A 24,142-nucleotide genomic window follows, 5' to 3' on the forward strand; every position below is an offset into this window, starting at 1 on the left:
AGAGTATCTGTAGGGTAAGGTTTATGATCCTGTCGGCCATCTTGTTCCTGTCTCTCTCCATGGTTGATGGGTCATCCAGGAGAATTCTCTTATATAAAAGATATCAGCAGAGGATCCTGGATTGGAGAAACCTGAAGGAAAGAAGAGGAGACGATGATAAACCGCACCAGATTCTATGGAGAAATAAAATCCATTTCCTGGAGATAATCTGGGGAAACATCTGAGGAGACATTATAGGAGTTTTCAGATTTCTCTATAAAACAAAATCCATTGTCCGAGGGCTGTAAAATAAGAGACTAGAGCGCACTCCCCTCTCCCGTCCAGTGGTGGCGCTCTGGTCCTCCAGGTCTTCTGAGGTCGCTCTCCCTGCTCTGCTGAAGACGTTGTGAATCCATTTCTTCTTATCTCTGAGGCTGCGGTGTATTCAGAACGTCTTCATCAGAGCAGGGAGAAGAATAGAGGGATTCAATATGACATTGTCCAATGAAGAATACTGAAATGTGTCCACTAGGGGGCACAATATACATCACAATTACATCAGGATTTTATGTGAATTGTGATATGTCCCCCCGGAAGAACCTGCTATTACCTGCAGCAGAGGCCGAGCATCATATACCGTTACACACGCAGGGTCTGGGCCACCACCGGAGTCAGTGTTTCCCAAGCAGGATGCCTCCAGCTGTTACAACATTTGGCTGTCAGGGCATGCTGGGAGTTGTAGTTTTACAACAGCTGGAGGCACGCTGGTTTGGAAACTCTTAAGTAATAATAGGGGCGCGGGAGAAACTTAAAAAACCTGATGCTTACATAGTCCTGTATGGAAGAAGTGGCTGATACCCGGAGAAAAGAGACTGATCAGGTGACAGGATGGGCGGGTAAGTGACCTGATACCTTCACCATCCAGACATCCCCTGGGGGGCAGTATAGGCAGGAAATAAGGAGAACAACCGCTGGTCGGCACGGAGCTCCCTAGAGAAACAACCGCACAGCGCCATGTCTAAGCCACGCCCACCTACATTATTTTATTACAGAAATGGGATATAAACTTATTAGGGGAGGGGCTTCTATTACAAACCCTGAATAACGCTCTGCCATAGTGATCAGTGTTATCGGTGCTCGGCTTATACAGGCTGTGGAGGTGTCTGTATACTTAGAGCCCCGATCTGAGCACAGAGCATGGTAAGGGGCCCTCCGACCGTCATCTCAGCTGATCTAGACTCCGCCCCCCAACAACTGCATTTTACTCATTTTAGATCCTGCAATCGACTTTGATCATGGAATCTAAAGGGTTAATGGCGATGAGCGTCATTAGTGGTGAGTCCTGACTGCTTATAGCTCCTGAGCTCACAAGTCCCATATGGGGCACAGAATGTAAATATACATCGTGTCCTTAAGGGTTAATGATAAACATCCCCAATAATCCTGATCTGATGGTGACCGCACACACATACCTGTATCTGTAGAGGAGCCGTGAGCTTACAGGACCTGCGATGATGTCACCTTCATGTGATCAGTCACATGGAGGAGGAGGAGTCACATGATCAGGGGCTGCTGCTCTGAGAGATCTCCACACACAACACAACAGCAGTGACTGCCCCACCAGGACCTGCTCTGTATCTGCTACATGCTGGAGGTGTAGGACCTGTGATGATGTCACAATCATGTGACCAGTACATTTGGGGGCAAAGTTTAGCAGTAAAGATGTGAGTGTGGCTGAAGGACCTGTGGGGAAGATCATGTGACAGGAGTGGGCGGAGGTCAGCCGTGCAGGATAGACGGGATGATGATTTAAGGACCTGTGAGAATGGTCATGTGACAGCAGAGTCCCGATTGATCACATGATTGTGACTTCATCGCAGGTCCTGTAAGCACACGGCTCCTGTACAGCTCTGCAGGTGGAGGTATGTGTGAGGTCACATGTTGCTGTTAGATGGGTTTTTTGTACTATTAACCCCTTCAGAACCCGGTAGTTTTGAGTTTTAACCCCTTAAGGACACAGTGATTTATCTTTTTAATGTCTTTCTCCTCGCCTTCTTATAGCCATAATGATTGTAATTTCCTCTTTACAAACCCATATGACGCTTCTTGTTCTTGTTTTTTTTTTTCACCACCGGTTTGTACTTTGTAATGACATCACTCATTTTACTGCAAAATATATAACAAGGGACAAAAATTTTTATTTGTGGGGTGAAATAGAAAAAAAAAGCAATTAAAAATTTTTTTTTTGGGTCTTCTGTTTGGACGCAGTGCACATTACGGTAATAATTCTCTTTATTCTTTAGGTCCAAACGATTACAATGATCAATGATTTATATAGGTTTTATTTTAATACTTTTAAAATATAAAAAATTCTAACTTATTGTACAAAAATTAGTATGTATCAGATTATCCTACCTTGTCCCCTATAACTCTCTTATTATTCCGTATACGGGGATGTATGAAAGTCATTTTTTGCGCCGTGATCTGTAATTTTTATCGGAACCACTTTAGTTTTGATGAGACTTTTTGATCGCTTTTTAAGACTTTTCTTTTGGACCATGAAGTTGTATTTTTTTACGTTTACGCCATTGACCGTGCGGTTACACATAAGTTTAGATTAATTTTTGTTTACATTATTTTATTTAAAAATAATTGGTAAATGGGGAAGATTAATAGTATATTAGGGGAGGGGCTTATTCACATTAAGTTAATGTTCTTTTTACCTTATTCCCAGTTTTTTAGTCCCTGTAGTAGACTATTACATGGAATCTATAGATTACATACACTGATCAATGCTGTGATGCTGAGGCTGCCTGCAGGATTGGAGCGTCGTTCAGACAGCGTGGAGTGAGGTTAGGGACCTCCACCCGTTCTCTCAGCTGACCGGGACCCCGCTATTTCACTGTGGGTGTCCTTATCAGCTCCACTGAGCTACCGGAAATAGATTTTTGGCATTGGTTATGTCCTGCATTAGCAATGAGTCCCAGATGCTGATAGCAGGTAGGTCCTAGGGACTATGAATTGTGCTGAACTCCTGACTGTGCTTCATAGACTGGCAGCAGCCTCCCTCCCCTCCAAATCTTATCACTTTAATGACAGGAGTCCCTGCTCTGAAAGGGGTTTCCTGCACAGGAGCAGAAGATATGCCAGATTTGATGCGTCTCCTGCTCCGGAGCTGGGCCCATGGCTGTACATTATATACCTCCTGCCCAGTCAGCCATGAAGGAGTTAAATGGTGGTGATACATTGCTACTTAACTTTTCTGGGGCCACACACTATACAGATAGCTGCTTATTGTCCCTTCTACTCGCTGGGATAAGAGCATCCAGTCTAGCTAGGGTAAAGTGGCGCACAGCACTGCCAATTCTATCCTTAGGGGCCAGACAGTAAGCAGCCATCTATATAATCCCGGGGGAGGGGAGCAGTGATACTATGAAATATCACTTAACTCCTTACACTCCATGGGACGGGCGCTTTGGGTATAATGACCTGAACTGACAGCTGGATCATCAGACTTGCGTTCAGTTTGGGACATGTGACCATAATATAGAGGATCTGCCCCGACAAGTATTCACCTCATCATCCGAGAGCAAGAAGATAAATCATGTGCAGGAATATCCCCTCAAATGTCTCCATATAACATCCTGGAATTGTATAGAATTAAATGTTTATTCACAATACAGGTTCCTATAAGGTGTCAGGACGTGGCGGTCTATTTCTCCATGGAGGAGTGGGAGTATGTAGAAGGACACAAGGATCAGTACAAGGATCAGGTCATGATGGAGGATCAGCAGCCCCTCACATCACCAGGTAATAGACATGACTATATACACACGTCCTCTCATTATTTGTATGTAAAGAATGAATTCAGTCTCTGTATGTGTTCCCTACAGTCAGATCCAGTAAGAGAACAGCACCAGAGAGGTGTCCCCGTCCTCTTGATGAACAGAATATGGAGGACATTACTACAGGGAAAGATCTGATCCATATTAATGCTACAGACATAAAGGAAGAAGAAGAGACTGATGTGAGCGGTAATGAGCAGTATAAGGAGGACATTCCTGCAGGGAAAAATCTGATCAATATTAATGCTACAGACATAAAGGAAGAGGAAAAGACAGATGTGAGCAGTGAAGAGCAGTATAAGGACAACATTCCTACAGGGAAAGAGCTAAACAATATTAATGCTACAGACATAAAGGAAGAAGAAGAGACAGATGTGAGTGATGATGAGCAGTATAAGGAGGACATTCTGACAGGAAAAGATCTGGATAATATTAATGCTACTGATATGAAGGAAGAAGAGACAGATGTGAGCGGTGATGAGCAGTATAAGGAGGACATTCCTACAAGTAACCACCCATGTGAGTAGTAACAACTTAATATAGAGACTGTAGTAATTGTGTAGAATTCTTTAATCTCTCTGTCCTGTCTCTTGCTGTATATTTATCTATTCAGCCAAAATGCAAACTAATGTGATACTACAACTGGAATATGGACAATAAATATCCCTATGTGTACAAGGCCATCACGCCCGCTCCCATAGACTTGCACTGAGGGGGCATGGTGTGACATTATGACCCCCGCAGCCCACACCCAGCATTTGGAACTAAATGTTCTGACCACTGGTGCAGTGGAGTACCCCTTTAATCTCCCTGTCCGTTCTCCCTCTGCGGCAGAGCAGCTCATGTCCATGTAACAGGGGACGAGAACTGTGGCCAAGAATTCAATAGAGTTCTGTATTGTAGCAGCAGAAGTGTGCTGGGATAAGGAAGCGCTGGTGGACACGTTCTCTCGTGGACTCTCCGATATTATACAAGATGAGATTGTGGTCAGAGATCTCGAGGAGCTTTTGTCTTTCATTATCCTAATTTACACTAGGTTCAGAGAGAGAGAGAGATGACCATTTTGGGACCCCTTGAGGAGGCCTTCTATCAGATTGTCGCCCTGCCTTTCATGCCCCCCCATCCCTCCCTCACCTCCCATGCCCCCCTCACCTCCAATGCCTCCACAATTACACCGCACCATGACCACTACCATTACTACATATAGAGACGGGATAATACTACCGTACTGATACTGAATAAAACACCTGTACTCAGACCACTATCACCTTAACCTTTTAAGGATGCAGGATCCGCCCGCTCCTGTGTTATAAAGCGGGGTCACGCGTGTTGGGCCCAGCACCTAGCAATGACCGGGACTGGTGGCTAATACCGGACATCATTGATTGCGGTGATGCCCGGTATTAACCCTTTAGATGCGGCGATTAAAGTTGATTGCCGCATCTAAAATTTTTAAAAATGCTTCCTGGCAGCTCAGTCAGGCTGATCGGAGACACCGTGATGAAACCGTGGTGTCCTGATCAGCTGTGAGGATGCGGAGGGTCCCCACCTGCCTCCTCGGCGTCCGATCGTTGCTCTATTGCTCCATGCCTGAGAAACAGACAGGAGCAGTGGAGCAACGATAACACTGTTCACACCCCTTTTCCCATTTGCAAACAAAAATGCAAAGAAAAATAAATACAAACATGTGGTATTGCCGCGTGTGTAAATGTCCGAACTATGAAAATATATCGTTAATTATTCCGCACGGTCAATGGCGAAGACGTAAAAAAAAATTCCAAAGTCCAAAATAGCGTATTTTTGGTCACTTTTTATACCCTAAAAAAAATTATAAAAAGCGATCAAAAAGTGAGATCAAAACAATATTAGTACCGATAAAAACTTCAGATCAGGGCACAAAAAATTACCCTCATAGCGCCCCGTACACAGAAAAATAAAAAAGTTATAGGGGTCAGAAGATGACAATTTTAACCCCTTAACGACGCAGGACGTATATTTACGCCGCAATCCCGCCGCAATCCCGCATCATATCGCGACGGTCCCGGCACTCGTCAACGGCCGGGACCCGCGGCTAATACCTCACATCGCCGATCGCGGCAATGTGCGGTATTAACACTTTAGAAGCTTTGACCGCCGTTTCTAAAGTGAAAGTGACCCGGCTTAGTCGGGCTGTTCGGGACTGCCGTGGTGAAATTGCGGCGTCCCGAACAGCTTACAGGACACCGGGAGGGACCTTATCTGCCTCCTCGGTGTCCGATCGGCGAATGACTGCTCCGTGCCTGAGATCCAGGCAGGAGCAGTCAAGCGCCGATAACTCTGATCACAGGCGTGTTAATACACACCTGTGATCTGTGCAAGAGATCAGTGTGTGCAGTGTTATAGGTCCCTATGGGATAATAATGATCAGTATAAGAGATCAGTGTGTGCAGTATTATAGGTCCCTATGGGAGAGATCAGTGTGTGCAGTGTTATAGGTCCCTATGGGATAACAATGATCAGTATAAGAGATCAGTGTGTGCAGTGTTATAGGTCCCTATGGGAGAGATCAGTGTGTGCAGTGTTATAGGTCCCTATGGGATAACAATGATCAGTATAAGAGATCAGTGTGTGCAGTGTTATAGGTCCCTATGTGATAACAATGATCAGTATAAGAGATCAGTGTGTGCAGTGTTATAGGTCCCTATGGGACCTATAACGCTGCAAAAAAAATGTGTTAATAAAGGTCATTTAACCCCTTCCCTAATAAAAGTTTGAATCACCCCCCTTTTCCCATAAAAAAAATAAAACAGTGTAAAAAAAAATAAAAATAAACATATGTGGTATCGCCGCGTGCGTAAATGTCCGAACTATAAAAATATATCATTAATTAAACCGCACGGTCAATGGCGTACGTGCAAAAAAATTCAAAAGTCAAAAAAGCGCATTTTTGGTCACTTTTTATACCATTAAAAAATGAATAAAAAGTGATCAAAAAGTCCGATCAAAACAAAAATCATACCGATAAAAACTTCAGATCACGGCGCAAAAAATGAGTCCTCATACCGCCCTGTACGTGGAAAAATAAAAAAGTTATAGGGGTCAGAAAATGACATTTTTAAACGTATAAATTTTCCTGCATGTAGTTATGATTTTTTCCAGAAGTGCGACAAAATCAAACCTATATAAGTAGGGGATCATTTTAATCGTATGGACCTACAGAATAAAGAGAAGGGGTCATTTTTACCGAAATATGCACTGCGTAGAAACGGAAGCCCCCAAAAGTTACAAAATGGCGTTTTTTCTTCGATTTTATCGCACAATGATTTTTTTTTTCCGTTTCGCCGTGCATTTTTTGGTAAAATGACTGATGTCACTGCAAAGTAGAATTGGCGACGCAAAAAATAAGCCATAATATGGATTTTTAGGTGGAAAATTTAAAGGGTTATGATTTTTAAAAGGTAAGGAGGAAAAAACGAAAGTGCAAAAACGGAAAATCCCTTAGTCCTTAAGGGGTTAAACATATAAATTTTCATTCATGAAGTTAGGATTTTTTCCAGAAGTATGACAAAATCAAACCTATATAAGTAGGGGATCATTTTAATCATATGGACCTACAGAATAAACAAAAGGTGTCATTTTAACTGAAAAATGTACTACCTAGAAACGGAAGCCCCCAAAATTTACAAAATGGCGTTTAAAAAAAAAAAATTTGTCCCACAAATATTTTTTTTCTTGGTTTCACTATAGATTTTTGGGTAAAATGATTGATGTAATTACAAAGTACAATTGGTGGCGCAAAAAAACAAGTTTCATATGGGTCTGTAGGTGCAAAATTGAAAGGGTTATGATTTTTAAAAGGTGAGGAGAAAAAAAACTAAAGTGCAAGAACGGAAAAACACTGAGTCCTTAAGGAGTTAAGACCATTTTCACCTTAACCCCTTAAGGACATAGGGCGTATCCATACGCCCCCGTTTCCAAGTCCTTAAGGACCGAGGGCGTATGGATACGCCCTGAGCATTTCCGGCCCCCGCCGCTAGCCGGAGGGGAGTCAGGGCCGGATGCCTGCTGAAATCGTTCAGCAGGCATCCAGGCATATTGCCCAGGGGGGTCATTATGTCCCCCCATGTCGGCGATTGCCGCAGATCGCTGGACAATTCAGTCCAGCGATCTGCGGCGGATTCCGGGTCAATCGGGTCTTCAGTGACCCGATGACCCGGAATTACTGGCTGATCGGGGCCGTCAGAGATGGCCCCGAACAGCCAGAGCCTGCAGGGGTGAGGTGGCACTGGTGCCACCTCACGATCGCCCTGATTCATCGGCCGGATTACCGGCCGACCAATCAGGGCGCCTGCTGCGGGTGTCACTCCCGCACCCGCTCCGCCCCTCTTCCGGAGGACGTGAGCGGGTGCGGGAAGACAACCCCCGGTGCTGGGGACCCCGATCCCCGGCGTCCCTGTTGGGATCGGGGCCCCAGGAGCGACGGCGGCAGCGAGGGACTGACGTGTGCGGCGGCATCGTGGAGCAGCAGCAGGAGGTGAGTGACAGCCTCCTGCTTTTGCTTAGCAACAGCTCCCAGCATGCAAAAAGGGCATGCTGGGAGCTGTAGTTATGCAACAGCAGGAGGCAGACCACCACAACTCCCAGCATGCCCTTATGGGCATGCTGGGATTTGTAGTTTTGCAACAGCTGGAGGCACATTCTTTCTATGGAAATGTGTACCTTCAGCTGTTGTATAACTACAACTCTCAGCTTGCACAATCAGCTAAAGTGCATGCTGGGAGTTGTAGTGTTGCATCTGGTGGTTGCATAACTACAACTCCCAGCATGCCCGTTGGCTGTCGGTGACTGCTGAGAGTTGTAGTTTTGCAACAGCTGAAGGCACACTGAGTTAAGTAGCAAACCAGTGTGTCTCCAGCTGTTGCATAACTACAATCCCCAGCATCTTCAGCCAATGTAGTATGCCTCCGGCTGTTGCATAACTACAAGACCCAGCATGCCCTTCCGCTGTCCGTACATGCTGGGGGTTGTAGCTTTTGCAACAGCTGAAGGCACACTGGTTGCAAAACACTGAGTTTGTTACCAAACTCGGTGTTTCACAACCTGTGTGTCTCCAGCTGTTGCAAAACTACAACTCCCAGCATGCACTGATAGACCGTACATGCTGGGAGTTGTAGTTTTGCAACAGCTGGAGGTATTTCCCCCCCCCCATGTGAACGTACAGGGTACACTCACATGGGCGGAGGATTACAGTAAGTATCCGGCTGCAAGTTTGAGCTGTGGCAAATTTTCTGCCGCTGCTCAAACTGCCAGCGAGAAACTACTGTGAACCCCCCGCCCATGTGACTGTACCCTAAAAACACTAGACTACACTAACACAAAATAAAATAAAAAGTAAAAAACACTACATATACACATACCCCTACACAGCCCCCCTCCCCAATAAAAATGAAAAACGTCTGGTACGCCACTGTTTCCAAAACGGAGCCTCCAGCGGTTGCAAAACTACAACTCCCAGCATGCACTGATAGACCGTACATGCTGGGAGTTGTAGTTTTGCAACAGCTGGATGTCCCCCCCCCCCCCCCAATGTGAACGTACAGGGTACACTCACATGGGCGGAGGATTACAGTAAGTATCCGGCTGCAAGTTTGAGCTGCGGCAAATTTTCTGCTGCAGCTCAAGCTGCCAGCGAGAAACTAATGTGAACCCCCGCCCGTGTGACTGTACCCTAAAAACACTACACTACACTAACACACAATAAAAAGTAAAAAACACTACATATACACATACCCCTACACAGCCCCCCTCCCCAATAAAAATGAAAAACGTCTGGTACGCCACTGTTTCCAGAACGGAGCCTCCAGCTGTTGCAAAACAACTACTCCCAGTATTGCCAGATAGCCACTGACTGTCTAGGCATGCTGGGAGTTTTACAACAGCTGGAGGCCCCCTGTTTGGGAATCACTGGTATAGAATACCCCTATGTCCACCCCTATGCAAGTCCCTAATTTAGGCCTCAAATGCGCATGGCGCTCTCACTTTGGAGCCCTGTCGTATTTCAAGGCAACAGTTTAGGGTCACATATGGGGTATCGCCGTACTCGGGAGAAATTGGGCTTCAAATTTTGGGGGGTATTTTCTGCTATTACCCTTTTTAAAAATGTAAAATTTTTGGGAAAACAAGCATTTTAGGTAAAAAAATAAAAAAAATTTTACATATACAAAAGTCATGAAACACCTGTGGGGTATAAAGGTTCACTTAACCACTTGTTACGTTCCCCGAGGGGTCTAGTTTCCAAAATGGTATGCCATGTGTTTTTTTTTTTGCTGTTCTGGCACCATAGGGGCTTCCTAAATGCGGCATGCCCCCAGAGCAAAATTTGCTTTCAAAAAGCCAAATGTGACTCCTTCTCTTGTGAGACCTGTAGTGCGCCAGCAGAGCAATTTTCACCCCCATATGGGGTGTTTTCTGAATCGGGAGAAATTGGGTTTCAAATTTTGGGGGGTATTTTCTGCTATTACCCTTTTTAAAAATGTAAAATTTTGGGGAAACCAAGCATTTTAGGTAAAAAAAATATTTTTTTTACATATGCAAAAGTCGTGAAACACCTGTGGGGTATTAAGGTTCACTTTACCCCTTGTTACGTTCCCTGAGGGGTCTAGTTTCCAAAATGGTATGCCATGTTTTTTTTTTTTTTTGCTGTCCTGGCACCATAGGGGCTTCCTAAAGGTGACATGCCCCCCAAAAACCATTTGTCGCTCCTTCCCTTCTGAGCCCTCTACTGCGCCCGCCGAACACTTTACATAGACATATGAGGTATGTGCTTACTCGAGAGAAATTGGGTTTCAAATACAAGTAAAAATTTTCTCCTTTTACCCCTTGCAAAAATTCAAAAATTGGGTCTACAAGAACATGCGAATGTAAAAAATGAAGATTTTGAATTTTCTCCTTCACTTTGCTGCTATTCCTGTGAAACACCTAAAGGGTTAATACACTTACTGAATGTCATTTTGAATACTTTGGGGGTGCAGTTTTTATAATGGGGTCTTTTATGGGGCATTTCTAATATGAAGGCCCTTCAAATCCACTTCAAACCTGAACTGGTCCATGAAAAATTGCGAGTTTGAAAATTTTGTGAAAAAATGTAAAATTGCTGCTGAACTTTGAAGCCCTCTGGTGTCTTCCAAAAGTAAAAACTCATAAATTTTATGATGCAAACATAAAGTAGTCATATTGTATATGTGAACCCCAAAAAAATTATTTTGAATATCCATTTTCCTTACAAGCAGAGAGCTTCAAAGTTAGAAAAATGCTAAATTTTCATTTTTTTCATCAAATTTGGGGATTTTTCACCAAGAAAGGATGCAAGTTACCACAAAAATTTACCACTAAGTTAAAGTAGAATATGTCACGAAAAAACAATCTCGGAATCAGAATGATAACTAAAAGCATCAGAGTTATTAATGTTTAAAGTGACAGTGGTCAGAATTGCAAAAAACGCTCCGGTCCTTAAGGTGAAAAAGGGCTCGGTCCTTAAGGGGTTAAAGGGGTACTCCAGTGGAAATTTTTTTTTTTTTAATCATCTGGTGCCATAAAATTATACAGATTTGTAAATGACTTCTTTTATAAAATCTTAATCATTCCAGTACTTATCAGCTGCTGTATGCTCCACAGGAAGTTTTTGTTTTTTGCACTTTTGCTTTTTTCCTTCTGACCTTCTAAAAATTATAATGCGTTCAATTTTGCACCTACAGACACATATGAGGCTTGTTGTTTTTTGCGTCACCAATCGTACTTTGTAATGACATCAATTATTTTATAACATAATCTGCGGCGAAACAAAAAAAAAATTTTGTGGGGGGGAAATAAAAAAAAAAAAACACGCCAATTTGCCTCTTTCTAGGGCTTCCGTTTTTACGCAGTGCATTTTTCGGTAAAATTAACACCTTATCTTTATTCTGTAGGTCCAGACGGTTACAAGGATACACAAGTTATATAGGTTTTATTTTATTTTACTACTTTAAAAAATTCATGCACCAACATTAATATGTTTAAAATTGTCCTCTTCTGAGCTCCATAACTTCATATTTTTACGTATACGCGTCTGTATGAGGGTCATTTTTTGCGCCGTGGTCTGTAGTTTTTATCGGTACCATTTCTGTTTTGATGGGACTTTTTTTGTTGCATTTCAGTAATATTTTTATAGTATATGAAGTGACCAAAAATGCACAATTTTGAACTTTGTTTTTTTTTTACGTGTACACCATCGACCGTGCGGTTTGGCCAACCTTATATTTAAATAGTTCGGACATTTATGCACGTGGCGGTACCACGTTTTGTTTTGTATATTTTTTTTTAATTACATTTATTTAAAAAAAATGGAAATGGAGATTCAAACTTTTATTAGGGGAGGGGCTTATTCACATTTATTAACTTTTTCTTTTTATTTGACACTTTTTTTTTAGCCCCCATAGGGGACTATTACCTGCAATCTTCTGATTGTATATACTGATCAGTGCTATGCCATAACATTGATCATTGTTATCAGTGCTCTCCTGCTTCAGGCTTGGAGTAATAGAACACTGATCAGACGACGAGGAGGCAGGTAAGGGCCCTCCCACCATCCTCTCAGCTGATCAGGATTTTGTCGTGATAAAGGAATAAAAGGGATGAATAATTGCACCACATCATGACCACCACCATTACCACCATATAATGACGGGATAATACTGCCATACTGATACTGAATAAAACCCCTGTACACAGACCAATATCCCCCCATACAGTGCCCCCAGCTCTATACAGGTGCTGCAGACAATATAAGTGATTACAGTGCAGTTACATGTGGTGAATCACAGGGGGTGTCTTCCTGAAGTCGTTCTCTTTCCTTTTCATCCCCACAGAATCTGCCAGAGAAACACGTTAGGCGCCGCACGTTTCCAGCACATTTCCCAATTCTTTCCTACCCTCAGTGCCCTAAATAGTGTAGATAATGCCAGTATGAAGGCAGATAATGGCGGTAGGTAGATAGCATTGGTAGGTAGACGGTGTAGGTAGTGGTGGAAAGTAGATAGATCATTTTACCACCCAAAAAAAAAAAATACATCATTTTGTGGGCTTCCATTTTTATGCAGTGCACTTTTCCCCCCACGTCTCCACGACAGCACCCATGAGATTATCTCCTCCTCCTGATTGGGACAGGAAAAACACTGAGAGGTTAAATTCCCCACCCCTTCCTCTCCACACCAGTGTTTTTTCCTGTCCCTGTCAGGGAAGGAGCTGAGAGGTGCAGGGGGGTCTTCTCTCCTGCATGAAAAAAATTGGAAGGTCCTTACCGGGGCCTTGCAGACTCGGAGTGCTGGCACAGCACACCCCCTGTCTTGTTCTCTCCCATAGGTCCGGTCCGTGCTGTGGGTCCACTCCGGGAGTATGGAGCAGAGAAAACTCTGCGGGAGCACTGCAGGTGCTGGCGGCATTCTTGCAGCGGTCTCTGCTCTTATTGTGTCCCGGGCTTTGCCTCACGCGAGCGCTTCCTTGTTTAAAAGTCCCGATGAGCAGTCTGCAGAATCTCCTTCCAGCCGGAACGATGGCGTCTGACGTCACTTCCAGCCGCCATAGGGTGCGGAATTTGAATCTGGAGACCGGCTTTTTTCCTATAAGAAGCCCCTCTCCCAGATGGAAGCTGCTCTACCTGATTCCAGCGTTTGTTATTACAAGGCTGCATCATGAGCTCGCCTACAAAGATTCCAGATCCTCCAGCGGTCCAAGGATCAGTGAGTACTGAGGGCCTATGGGTTCTCCCTGGCCTATCTTCGTTTGCATGGTGTTTTATCCTTCTCTTCCTTCTAATTGCAGGGAGACAAGGTTTCTGCAGGTTCTTCTGTTAAATCAAAAAAATCAAAACCCCAAAAAATGTGTAATGTGCTACAAAGAGTTTCCTTAATCTGCTTCTAAACTTCTGTGTAAAGCATGCATGGCATCAGTGGTTAAAGATGATTCTCTCACACTCATGCAAGAAATTAACTCCATGATTCATTCAGAGATTCACTCTGCATTGGCTTCTTTTACACCTGTTACCCCTGTGGTATCTACTATGGTTCATGTCTCAGCTGTAAAAAAGACCAAAACGGTATCCTTTTAGGATTTTGAAGAAAGTGTATCTCCAGAATGGAGAATATGTGGAAAATCCTCATGAAGAGGAAGATTCTTCTTTGAATTCTGACTATATCGAATCCTTAATTAAGTCCTTTCGTACTACCTTGAATTTAGAGGAAGTTCAGGAGACTAAGTCTATCCAGGATGAGCTTTTTGGAGGCCTAGGAGACAGGAAATCCTGTACGTTCCCTGTTCATGCGAATTTACATAAAATTATTAAGGAGGAATGGGCAAAGCCAGAAAAAAATGCTATTATTCCTAGGGGTCTAAAAAGGTGATATCCCTTTGATGACGCAGACTCTACTACCTGGGACACGATACCATTAGTAGACGTCTCGGTTGCTAAGGTAGCAAAGCGTACCTCTCTGCCTTTCGAGGATGCTACACAACTTAAGGATCCCATGAATATAAAGGCAGAGAGTTTGCTTACAAAGAACTGGGAAGCTGCTTCTTCACTGTTAAGGCCTCTACCTGTGTGGCCAGAACTTTAGGAGTTTGGTTCGACCAACAGGAATACCACCAGTCTGATACCCATAAAGACCAAATTTTGGAATCCTTGCCTCTGCTCAAAATGGCATCTAATTTTTTATCAGATGCCTCTGCAGAATCGGTAAAACTTGCTTCTCATACTGCTGTTTTGTCCAATACCACTAGGCGTGTACTGTGGCTAAAATCTTGGTCGGGAGACATGACTTCATAAAGTAAACTCTGCTCCCTTCCTTTCCATGAATTTTTTTTATTTGGTCCAGAGCTGGATTCTATATTGGAAAAAGCAGCAGACAAGAAAAAAGGACTATTCTTAAATAAGGTCCAACCCATGAAATCTCCTTTTCGTATTCTTTCCCAGTCAGACCAATCTTTCAGAGGAGGTAAAGGGAAAACAGGATGGTGGTCTTACAGGAAGGGGGATAGGGGTAGAAATATCTTCACTAACCCCAGTCAGTCCTCTTCCAACCCTAAACAATGACGCTAGGCCAGAGGGGGGATCAAGTTGTCATCACCCCCCCTTCGAGATACATTGTTACTAGTCAGAGTCCAAAAAATTTGTGGTTTACAAAAAATTCAAGATTGAATCTGTAAAATCTGCAGTTCAGTTGATAAAGAAGGGGACTGTGATGGCGACAAGCGATCTTCGAGATGCTTATTACCATATTCCCATCCATTCAAATTCCCAAAAATTTTTGAGATTTGCCATCCAGTGGGGGTCCAGTGTCCGCCACTTTCAGTTTGTCTGTCTCCCATTCGGCCTGTCATCTGCGCCTCGAATTTTCATCAAGGTCTTGGCAGAGGTGGTTGCCCTTCTCAGGAAAGAGTCTATTTTAATTATTCCTTATCTAGACCACATTAATTTACAAAGAACTATTCTTGTTCTCCAGAAGTTGGGCTGGATTCTAAATGTGGACAAATCAGATCTTATTCCCAGTCAGAGGAAGATATTCCTGGGTACCCTCTTGGATTCAAGGATTCAGACCTCCTTTCTTCTGGATTCCAAGAGGGTATTACTGCAGGCATTAGTGTCCCGGTTCCTATCCTTCCACTTTTGTACAATCAGGACAGCAATGTCCACTCTGGGTCATATGACATCATGTATCCAATCTTTAGCTTGGGCTCAGTTTCACTCCAGGCCTCTACAAAAGTGGATTCTAACCATTTGGGACAAGTCACAGAAGTCTTTAGACAAAAGAGTGATAATTCCCTCTCAAGTAAAAACCCATCTAAGAAAAAATTAGAGACGGGAGTAGGTTGGTTCCAGACAAACCAGTTACTCATAACAACAGATGCCAGTGCAGGGGAATGGGTGCTCACTCAGAGATTCGAGTAGTCCAAGGAAAGTGGGATCCTCAGACAGCAAGGAAGTCTTCCAACTTCAGAGAGCTACTGGCAATATGGATGACACTCCAAGAATCGCCATATCCTCATTTACTCGGACAACATGACTGCAGTGGCCTTTATAAGATGTCAGGGGGGTCCAAGACATACAGCTCTTCAATCAATTTCTCATCAAATATTTTATTGGGCAGAAAACAAAGTACTTTTGATATCAGCAATCCATCTCAGAGGGATCTGGAACTTAGAGGCGGACTTCCTGAGCAGACATATATTAGACCAGGGGGAATGGTCTCTAGCCCCGTGGACGTTCAGTATGATTATGGAGAGATGGGGGGTTCCTCAAATAGATCTGTTTGCAACCAGGATAAATCACAAGATGGATCTATTCTATTCCTTAAATCCAAAAGACTCTCCTCTAGCAGTAGATGCTTTGGCTCAGGATTGGACATTCAGTATGGGATATGCATTTCCTCCCCTACCTCTGATATCTCGGGTCCTTCAAAAACTAATGAACTGCCATTGCATTCTAATCCTAGTAGCCCCATACTGGCCAAAGAAAAGCTGGTTTTCTCGACTAAAAACTCTAAGTATAGAAGATCCCATCTGCCTTTTCATCGTCAGATGAAAAACCTCAGCTTGACAGCATGGAAATTGAAAAGTCCATTCTGCTGAAGGAAGGTTTCTCTGAAAAGGTAGTAAATACACTTCTATCTAGCCATAAAGATACTACCTCTAGAATCTATGCTAAAACTTGGAAGAAGTTTATTTCTTGGTGTGGGGATTCTTTTTCTATCAACACTCCGGTGATTCCAAAAATTCTAGACTTCCTTCAGCAGGGATTTGATTTAGGTCTTTCCCCTAGTTCCCTCAAAGTACAGGTTTCTGCTCTCAGTGCTCTCTATCATGTAAAATTGGCTGATAACATGTGGATTTCAAGATTTATTAAAGCGTCCAGCAGACTCAGACCTAAGACTTTAAATATCTGTCCTCAGTGGAATTTAAATACAGTTCTAGCGGCTCTTCCTCTGGATCCCTTTGAGCCTCTGGATTCTATTTCTGAAAAATGTTTGACTCTGAAAACTATATTTTTAATTGCCATCACTACAGCTAGGAGAGTAGGTGAAATTCAGGCTCTTTCTATCCGGGAGCCTTATATCAGAATTTTGGATGACAAAATCATTTTTAAGCTTGATCCTAACTTCCTTCCTAAAGTTGGCTCTACATTTCATAGATCACAGGATATTGTGGTTCCATCCTTCTGTTCAAATCCAAAAAATTACTTAGAAAAATCATATAGTCTCTTGGATGTTAGAAGAGCTGTTCTCCTTTACATTGAAAGAACTAGTCAGTGGAGGAAGGATGATAATCTGTTTATTCAGTTTGCTTGCCCTAATAGAGGCAAGAAAGCCTCTAGGAGTTCTATAGCCAGATGGATTAAGACCTCAATTTCAGAGGCTTATGTGGCCCGAGGTAAAGCCCCTCCTATACAATTGAAGGCCCATTCTACTAGAGCAATTTCCTCATCATGGGCAGAGAGAGCAGGAGCTTCTGTAGAACAGATTTGCAAAGCTGCCACTTGGAAAAACCTCCATACTTTTTCCAGACATTATAGAGTTCACATTTTGTCTTCTGAGGATATGGCCTTTGGACGTAAAGTTCTCAGTGCTATAGTCCCTCACTAATAAATTCTTTGGTATTTCTCATGGGTGCTGTTGTGGAGACGTGGGGGGAAATGGTGAATTATACTCGCAGATAATTCCTTTTCTGGAAGTCTCCACGAAAGCTCCCATACATCCCACCCTTTGGTTTTTTATTGTGGTGTTTTATTGTACTTTTTTTCCTTTTCCCTCTGCGTTTTTTATAAATATGTACAAAGAAAGTTCCAACTGGCACTACTGTAATTGCTGTGGAGTGTTGCAAAAGTCCTGTGCCGAGTTCTAGGTCACAGTCACTTATCGTAGCCTGTGGTGGTGCTCAGCGTACCAAAGTCCACACAACCGTAGTATACTTCAATAGAAGAAAAGAAAGTAGGCGGCAACTCACCAAATGTAGCTTTAGGCTTCTTTTATTATAGCAGGTGAACAAACAGGTGCAAACTCACATGCAGAGAGCGACGTCTGTTTCACACAATACTGTGCTTCTTCTGGTTGAGCCAGAAGAAGCACAGTATTGTGTGAAACGGACGTCGCTCTCTGCATGTGAGTATGCACTTGTTTATTCACCTGCTACAATAAAAGAAGCCTAAAGCTACGTTTGGTGAGTTGTCGCCTACTTTCTTTTCTTCTATTGAAGTTCTTTATAAATACACTGGTGTGGAGAGGAAGGGGTGGGGAATTTAACCTCTCAGTGTTTTTTCCTGTCCCAATCAGGATGAGGAGATAATCTCATGGGAGCTGTCGTGGAGACTTCCAGAAGTGGAATTATCGGTGAGTATAATTCACCATTTTTTTTATCAAACTGGTGCTATAAAGTTATTCAGAATTGTAAATTACTTCTATTTAAAAATCTTAATCCTTCCAGTACATAGCCGCTGCTGTATTCTTCACAGGAAGTTGTGTAGTTCTTTTGAGTCTGATCACAGTGCTCTCTGCTGCCACTTCTGTCCATGTCAGAAACTGTCCGGAGAAAGAGAAGTTTGCTATGATGATCAGGAAAGTTCCTGACATGGACAGAGGTGGCAGCAGAGAGCACCGGGGTAAGACTGGAAAGAACTACACAACAAAAAGAACATACAGCAGCTGAAAAGGATACAGATTTTTAAATAAAAGTAATTTACAAATCTGTTTAACTGTGCTCATCAGACCACATGGACCACCCAAAGTATAGTGGATAAGATGTCTGTGGGCAGGGTACCCCTTTAAGGTTCCCGGTTTAGGTTGTATTGTGTCTGTAGTCACTGACTGTGTTATGCAGCTGTCCTCACTCTGTATACATCGTGCTGAATGGTATTTTGTCATAGGCTTCCATGGTCTGTGCTTACACTGTACGTCACTTTACTCACTTTTCAGTAAAATAAGTTTAAAAAATAAAAAAAGGAGTAAAATATAACGCTATGCTATACATATTGATCGTACCAACCTGATCTATGAGGAGAACAAGTCAATTTTATGGCACATAGCATGATTGTTCCTGCAAAAAACAAGCATAAGGGTCTAGAGGTGGAAAAATGAGTGATGGCTCTTAGGAGAGGAGGAAACAAATGAAGATGCAAAAATGTAATTTCCCTGGTCGTTATGGGATCTAAATAGTGTAGGGCACCATTGAAATTGTGCTGGGGAGCATGGACACCTGTCAAAGACAATGTCCCTGCTCCTAGTAAGGTGTCCCTGCTCTGCTATCATAGCTGCTTTGTGATAGAAGTAGCAGAGACAGATCCCTGCAGATATTACTGGAGGATAAGAGGCAAGAGATGGAGCAGTGATTTATGGGACGACTTTTATATTACACAATGGAATCAGATGGTTAAAAGTGATTGATGAAAGGGCATAGGTCATGTGATCTGTACATGGGGGAGGGTAGGAGAGAGCGGCCGATGTGGGGAGAATTCACTGAAGACATAAATGAGGTGTAGGTATGAAAGTGAATGTAATGAAGAAGACCTATGGTGTATACAGGGGTAGGGGCACATACATGGGAACAAGGATAGAATGACGGAGGAAAGGAGACTGGGAACAAGGAGGAGCTATACACAGCGAGGAGAATATTATCATAGAGACATTACAGGACTATACACAGCGAGGAGAAGATTATCATGGAGACATTACAGGAGACTATACACAGCGAGGAGAAGATTATCATGGACACATTACAGGAGACTATACACAGCGAAGAGAAGATTATCATGGAGACATTACAGGAGACTATACACAGCGAGGAGAAGATTATCATGGAGACATTACAGGACTATACACAGCGAGGAGAAAATTATCATGGAGACATTACAGGAGACTATAAACAGCGAGGAGAAGATTATCATGGAGACATTACAGAAGACTATACACAGCGAGGAGAAGATTATCATGGAGACCTTACAGGAGACTATACACAGCGAGGAGAAGATTATCATGGAGACATTACAGGAGACTATACACAGCGAGGAGAAGATTATCATGGAGACCTTACAGGAGACTATACACAGCGAGGAGAAGATTATCATGGAGACATTACAGGAGACTATACACAGCGAGGGGAAGATTATTATGGAGACATTACAGGAGACTATACACAGCGAGGAGAAGATTATCATGGAGACATTACAGGAGACTATACACAGCGAGGAGAAGATTATCATGGAGACATTACATGGACTATACACAGCGAGGGGAAGATTATCATGGAGACATTACAGGAGACTATACACAGCGAGGAGAAGATTATCATGGAGACATTACAGGAGACTATACACAGCGAGGAGAAGATTATCATGGAGACATTACAGGAGACTATACACAGCGAGGAGAAGATTATCATGGAGACCTTACAGGAGACTATACACAGCGAGGAGAAGATTATCATGGAGACATTACAGGAGACTATACACAGCGAGGGGAAGATTATTATGGAGACATTACAGGAGACTATACACAGCGAGGAGAAGATTATCATGGAGACATTACAGGAGACTATACACAGCGAGGAGAAGATTATCATGGAGACATTACATGGACTATACACAGCGAGGGGAAGATTATCATGGAGACATTACAGGAGACTATACACAGCGAGGAGAAGATTATCATGGAGACATTACAGGAGACTATACACAGCGAGGAGAAGATTATCATGGAGACATTACAGGAGACTATACACAGCGAGGAGAAGATTATCATGGAGACATTACAGGAGACTATACACAGCGAGGAGAAGATTATCATGGAGACATTACAGGACTATACACATAGAGGAGAAGATTATCATGGAGACATTACAGGAGACTATACACAGCGAGGAGAATATTATCATGTAGACATTACAGGAGACTATACACAGCGAGGAGAAGATTATCATGGAGACATTACAGGAGACTATACACAGCGAGGAGAAGATTATCATGGAGACATTACAGGACTATACACAGCGAGGAGAAGATTATCATGGAGACATTACAGGAGACTATACACAGCGAGGAGAAGATTATCATGGAGACATTACAGGAGACTATACACAGCGAGGAGAAGATTATCATGGAGACATTACAGGAGACTATACACAGCGAGGAGAAGATTATCATGGAGGCATTACAGGACTATACACAGCGAGGAGAAGATTATCATGGAGGCATTACAGGACTATACACAGCGAGGAGAAGATTATCATGGAGACATTACAGGACTATACACAGCGAGGAGAAGATTATCATGGAGACATTACAGGAGACTATACACAGCGAGGAGAAGATTATCATGGAGACATTACAGGAGACTATACACAGTGAGGAGAAGATTATCATGGAGACATTACAGGAGACTATACACAGCAAGGAGAAGATTATCATGGAGACATTACAGGAGACTATACACAGCGAGGAGAAGATTATCATGGAGACAATACAGGAGACTATGCACAGCGAGAAGAAGATTATCATGGAGACATTACAGGAGACTATACACAGCGAGGAGAAGATTATCATGGAGACATTACAGGAGACTATACACAGCGAGGAGAAGATTATCATGGAGAGATTACAGGAGACTATACACAGCGAGGAGAAGACTATCATGGAGACATTACAGGAGACTATATACAGAGAGGAGAAGATTATCATGGAGATATTACAGGAGACTATACACAGCGAGGAGAAGATTATCATGGAGACATTACAGGAGACTATACACAGCGAGGAGAAGATTATCATGGAGACATTACAGGAGACTATACACAGCGAGGAGAAGATTATCATGGAGACATTACAGGACTATACACAGCGAGGAGAAGATTATCATGGAGACATTACAGGAGACTATACACAGCGAGGAGAAGATTATCATGGAGACATTACAGGAGACTATACACAGCGAGGAGAAGATTATCATGGAGACATTACAGGAGACTATACACAGTGAGGAGAAGATTATCATGGAGACATTACAGGAGACTATACACAGCGAGGAGAAGATTATCATGGAGACATTACAGGACTATACACAGCGAGGAGAAGACTATCATGGAGACATTACAGGACTATACACAGCGAGGAGAAGATTATCATGGAGACATTACAGGACTATACACAGCGAGGAGAAGATTATCATGGAGACATTACAGGAGACTATAAACAGTGAGGAGAAGATTATCATGGAGACATTACAGGACTATACACAGCGAGGAGAAGATTATCATGGAGACATTACAGGGACTATACACAGTGAGGAGAAGATTATCATGGAGACATTACAGGACTATACACAGCGAGGAGAAGACTATCATAGAGACATTACAGGACTATACACAGCGAGGAGAAGATTATCATGGAGACATTACAGGAGACTATACACAGCGAGGAGAAGATTATCATGGAGACATTACAGGAGACTATACACAGCGAGGAGAAGATTATCATGGAGACAATACAGGAGACTATACACAGCGAGGAGAAGATTATCATGGAGACATTACAGGAGACTATACACAGTGATCATTAACACAAGGTAGGATGATGATTGTTCCATTGTGTAATATTCTGGACAAGATTTAACAAAAATATATGAAAATTTTAACCCCTTAATGACTTATGATTTTTATTTACCTCATCGGGCAGTTAAGGGTGTATGGGGTGGCCCGGGACCTGTGCCCCCTCTGTATCTGTTGGATCTTGGCTGCATTCTTCAGCTGAGGGCGGCTGCTAATAGCTGACACAGAGCAATCTCTGATGCTGGATATTAACCACTTAGATGCTACAGTCAAAGCTGACATCAGCATTTATACAGCCTTAGTGAGAATCATTGGTGGTGCAATACAGTGTAAGATCGGTTCCACAAAAACAAGCTCTTAAACCCAGTGTAGATGGGAAAAGAAAAGAGTTTAGGCTGGGAGGAGAGGAGGAAAAAAAAAGAAAAACACAAAAGCTTAAATATCCTGGGATGTTAAGGGTTAATACTGATAATAAAATCTGTGTTATTCTCTGCAGATTCTTGTAGCAGGAGATCAGAGGAGAATCTTATATCTTCAGATTATAAAGCAGATGATGATATCACACAAGATACATATGAAGAACATTCCATTATCCCAGATACACCCTCAGCCCTTCACAGCCAAGATCTGTCATCTCATCCTTATATACAGGTCCTGTCTTCTCAGTCATCACAGGATGTTCAGCAAAATAAAGGTCACAGAAGGGGTGTTGGACATCAACGAGCTCATACAGAAAAGAAACCATATTCATGCTCAGAATGTGGGAAATGTTTTCCTTTTAAATCACGTCTTGTTGTACATCAAAGAAATCACACAGGAGAGAAGCCATTTTCATGCTCAGAATGTGGGAAATGTTTTCATTTTAAATCCGGTCTTGTTGTACATCAAAGAACTCACACAGGGGAGAAGCCATTTTCATGCTCAGAATGTGGAAAATGTTTTACTCGGAAATCACATCTTATTCAACATCAAAGAACTCACACAGGAGAGAAGCCATTTTCATGTTCAGAATGTGGGAAATGTTTTACTTTAAAATCAAATCTTGTTCAACATCAAAGCGCTCACACAGGAGACAAGCCATTTTCATGTTCAGAATGTGGGAAATGTTTTACTCTGAAACCAAATTTTATTAAACATCAAAGAACTCACAGAGAAGAGAAGCCGTTTTCATGCTCAGAATGTGGGAAATGTTTTACTGTAAAATCAAGTCTTGTTATACATCAAAGAACTCACACAGGAGAGAAGCCATTTTCATGTTCAGAATGTGGGAAATGTTTTACTGTAAAATCAAGTCTTGTTCAACATCAAAGAGCTCACACAGGAGACAAGCCATTTTCATGTTCAGAATATGGGAAATGTTTTACTGTAAAATCAAGTTTGGTTCAACATCAAAGAACTCACACAGGAGATAAGCCATATTCATGTTCAAAATGTGGGAAATGTTTTACTTTTAAATCCAGTCTTGTTGTACATCAAAAAACTCACACAGGAGACAAGCCATTTTCATGTTCAGAATGTGGGAAATGTTTTACTCTGAAACCAAATCTTATTCAACATCAAAAAACTCACACAGAAGAGAAGCAATTTTCATGCTTAGAATGTGGGAAATGTTTTACTCAGCAATCGCATCTTATTCGACATCAAAGAACTCACACAGGAGAGAAGCCAATTCAGAGCAGTAAATGATGCAGATAACACATCTATATATTATCCATGTACATAGG

The 24,142-nt window shown here is 42.6% G+C and overlaps 1 protein-coding gene across 1 annotated transcript; it reads left to right on the forward strand.

The window, feature by feature from the left end:
* Nucleotides 1–3,931: 3,931 nt before the first annotated feature.
* LOC130301392 (oocyte zinc finger protein XlCOF22-like) lies at nt 3,932–24,142 on the forward strand. Its single transcript, XM_056551624.1, has 2 exons — nt 3,932–4,343; nt 22,915–24,142. Exons 1-2 carry the CDS (start codon nt 3,932–3,934, stop codon nt 24,102–24,104), a joined length of 1,602 nt encoding a protein of 533 aa, XP_056407599.1. The 3' UTR covers nt 24,105–24,142.

This window comes from Hyla sarda, unplaced genomic scaffold, assembly GCF_029499605.1.
Source record: "Hyla sarda isolate aHylSar1 unplaced genomic scaffold, aHylSar1.hap1 scaffold_1128, whole genome shotgun sequence".
Classification (NCBI taxonomy): Eukaryota; Metazoa; Chordata; class Amphibia; order Anura; family Hylidae; genus Hyla; species Hyla sarda.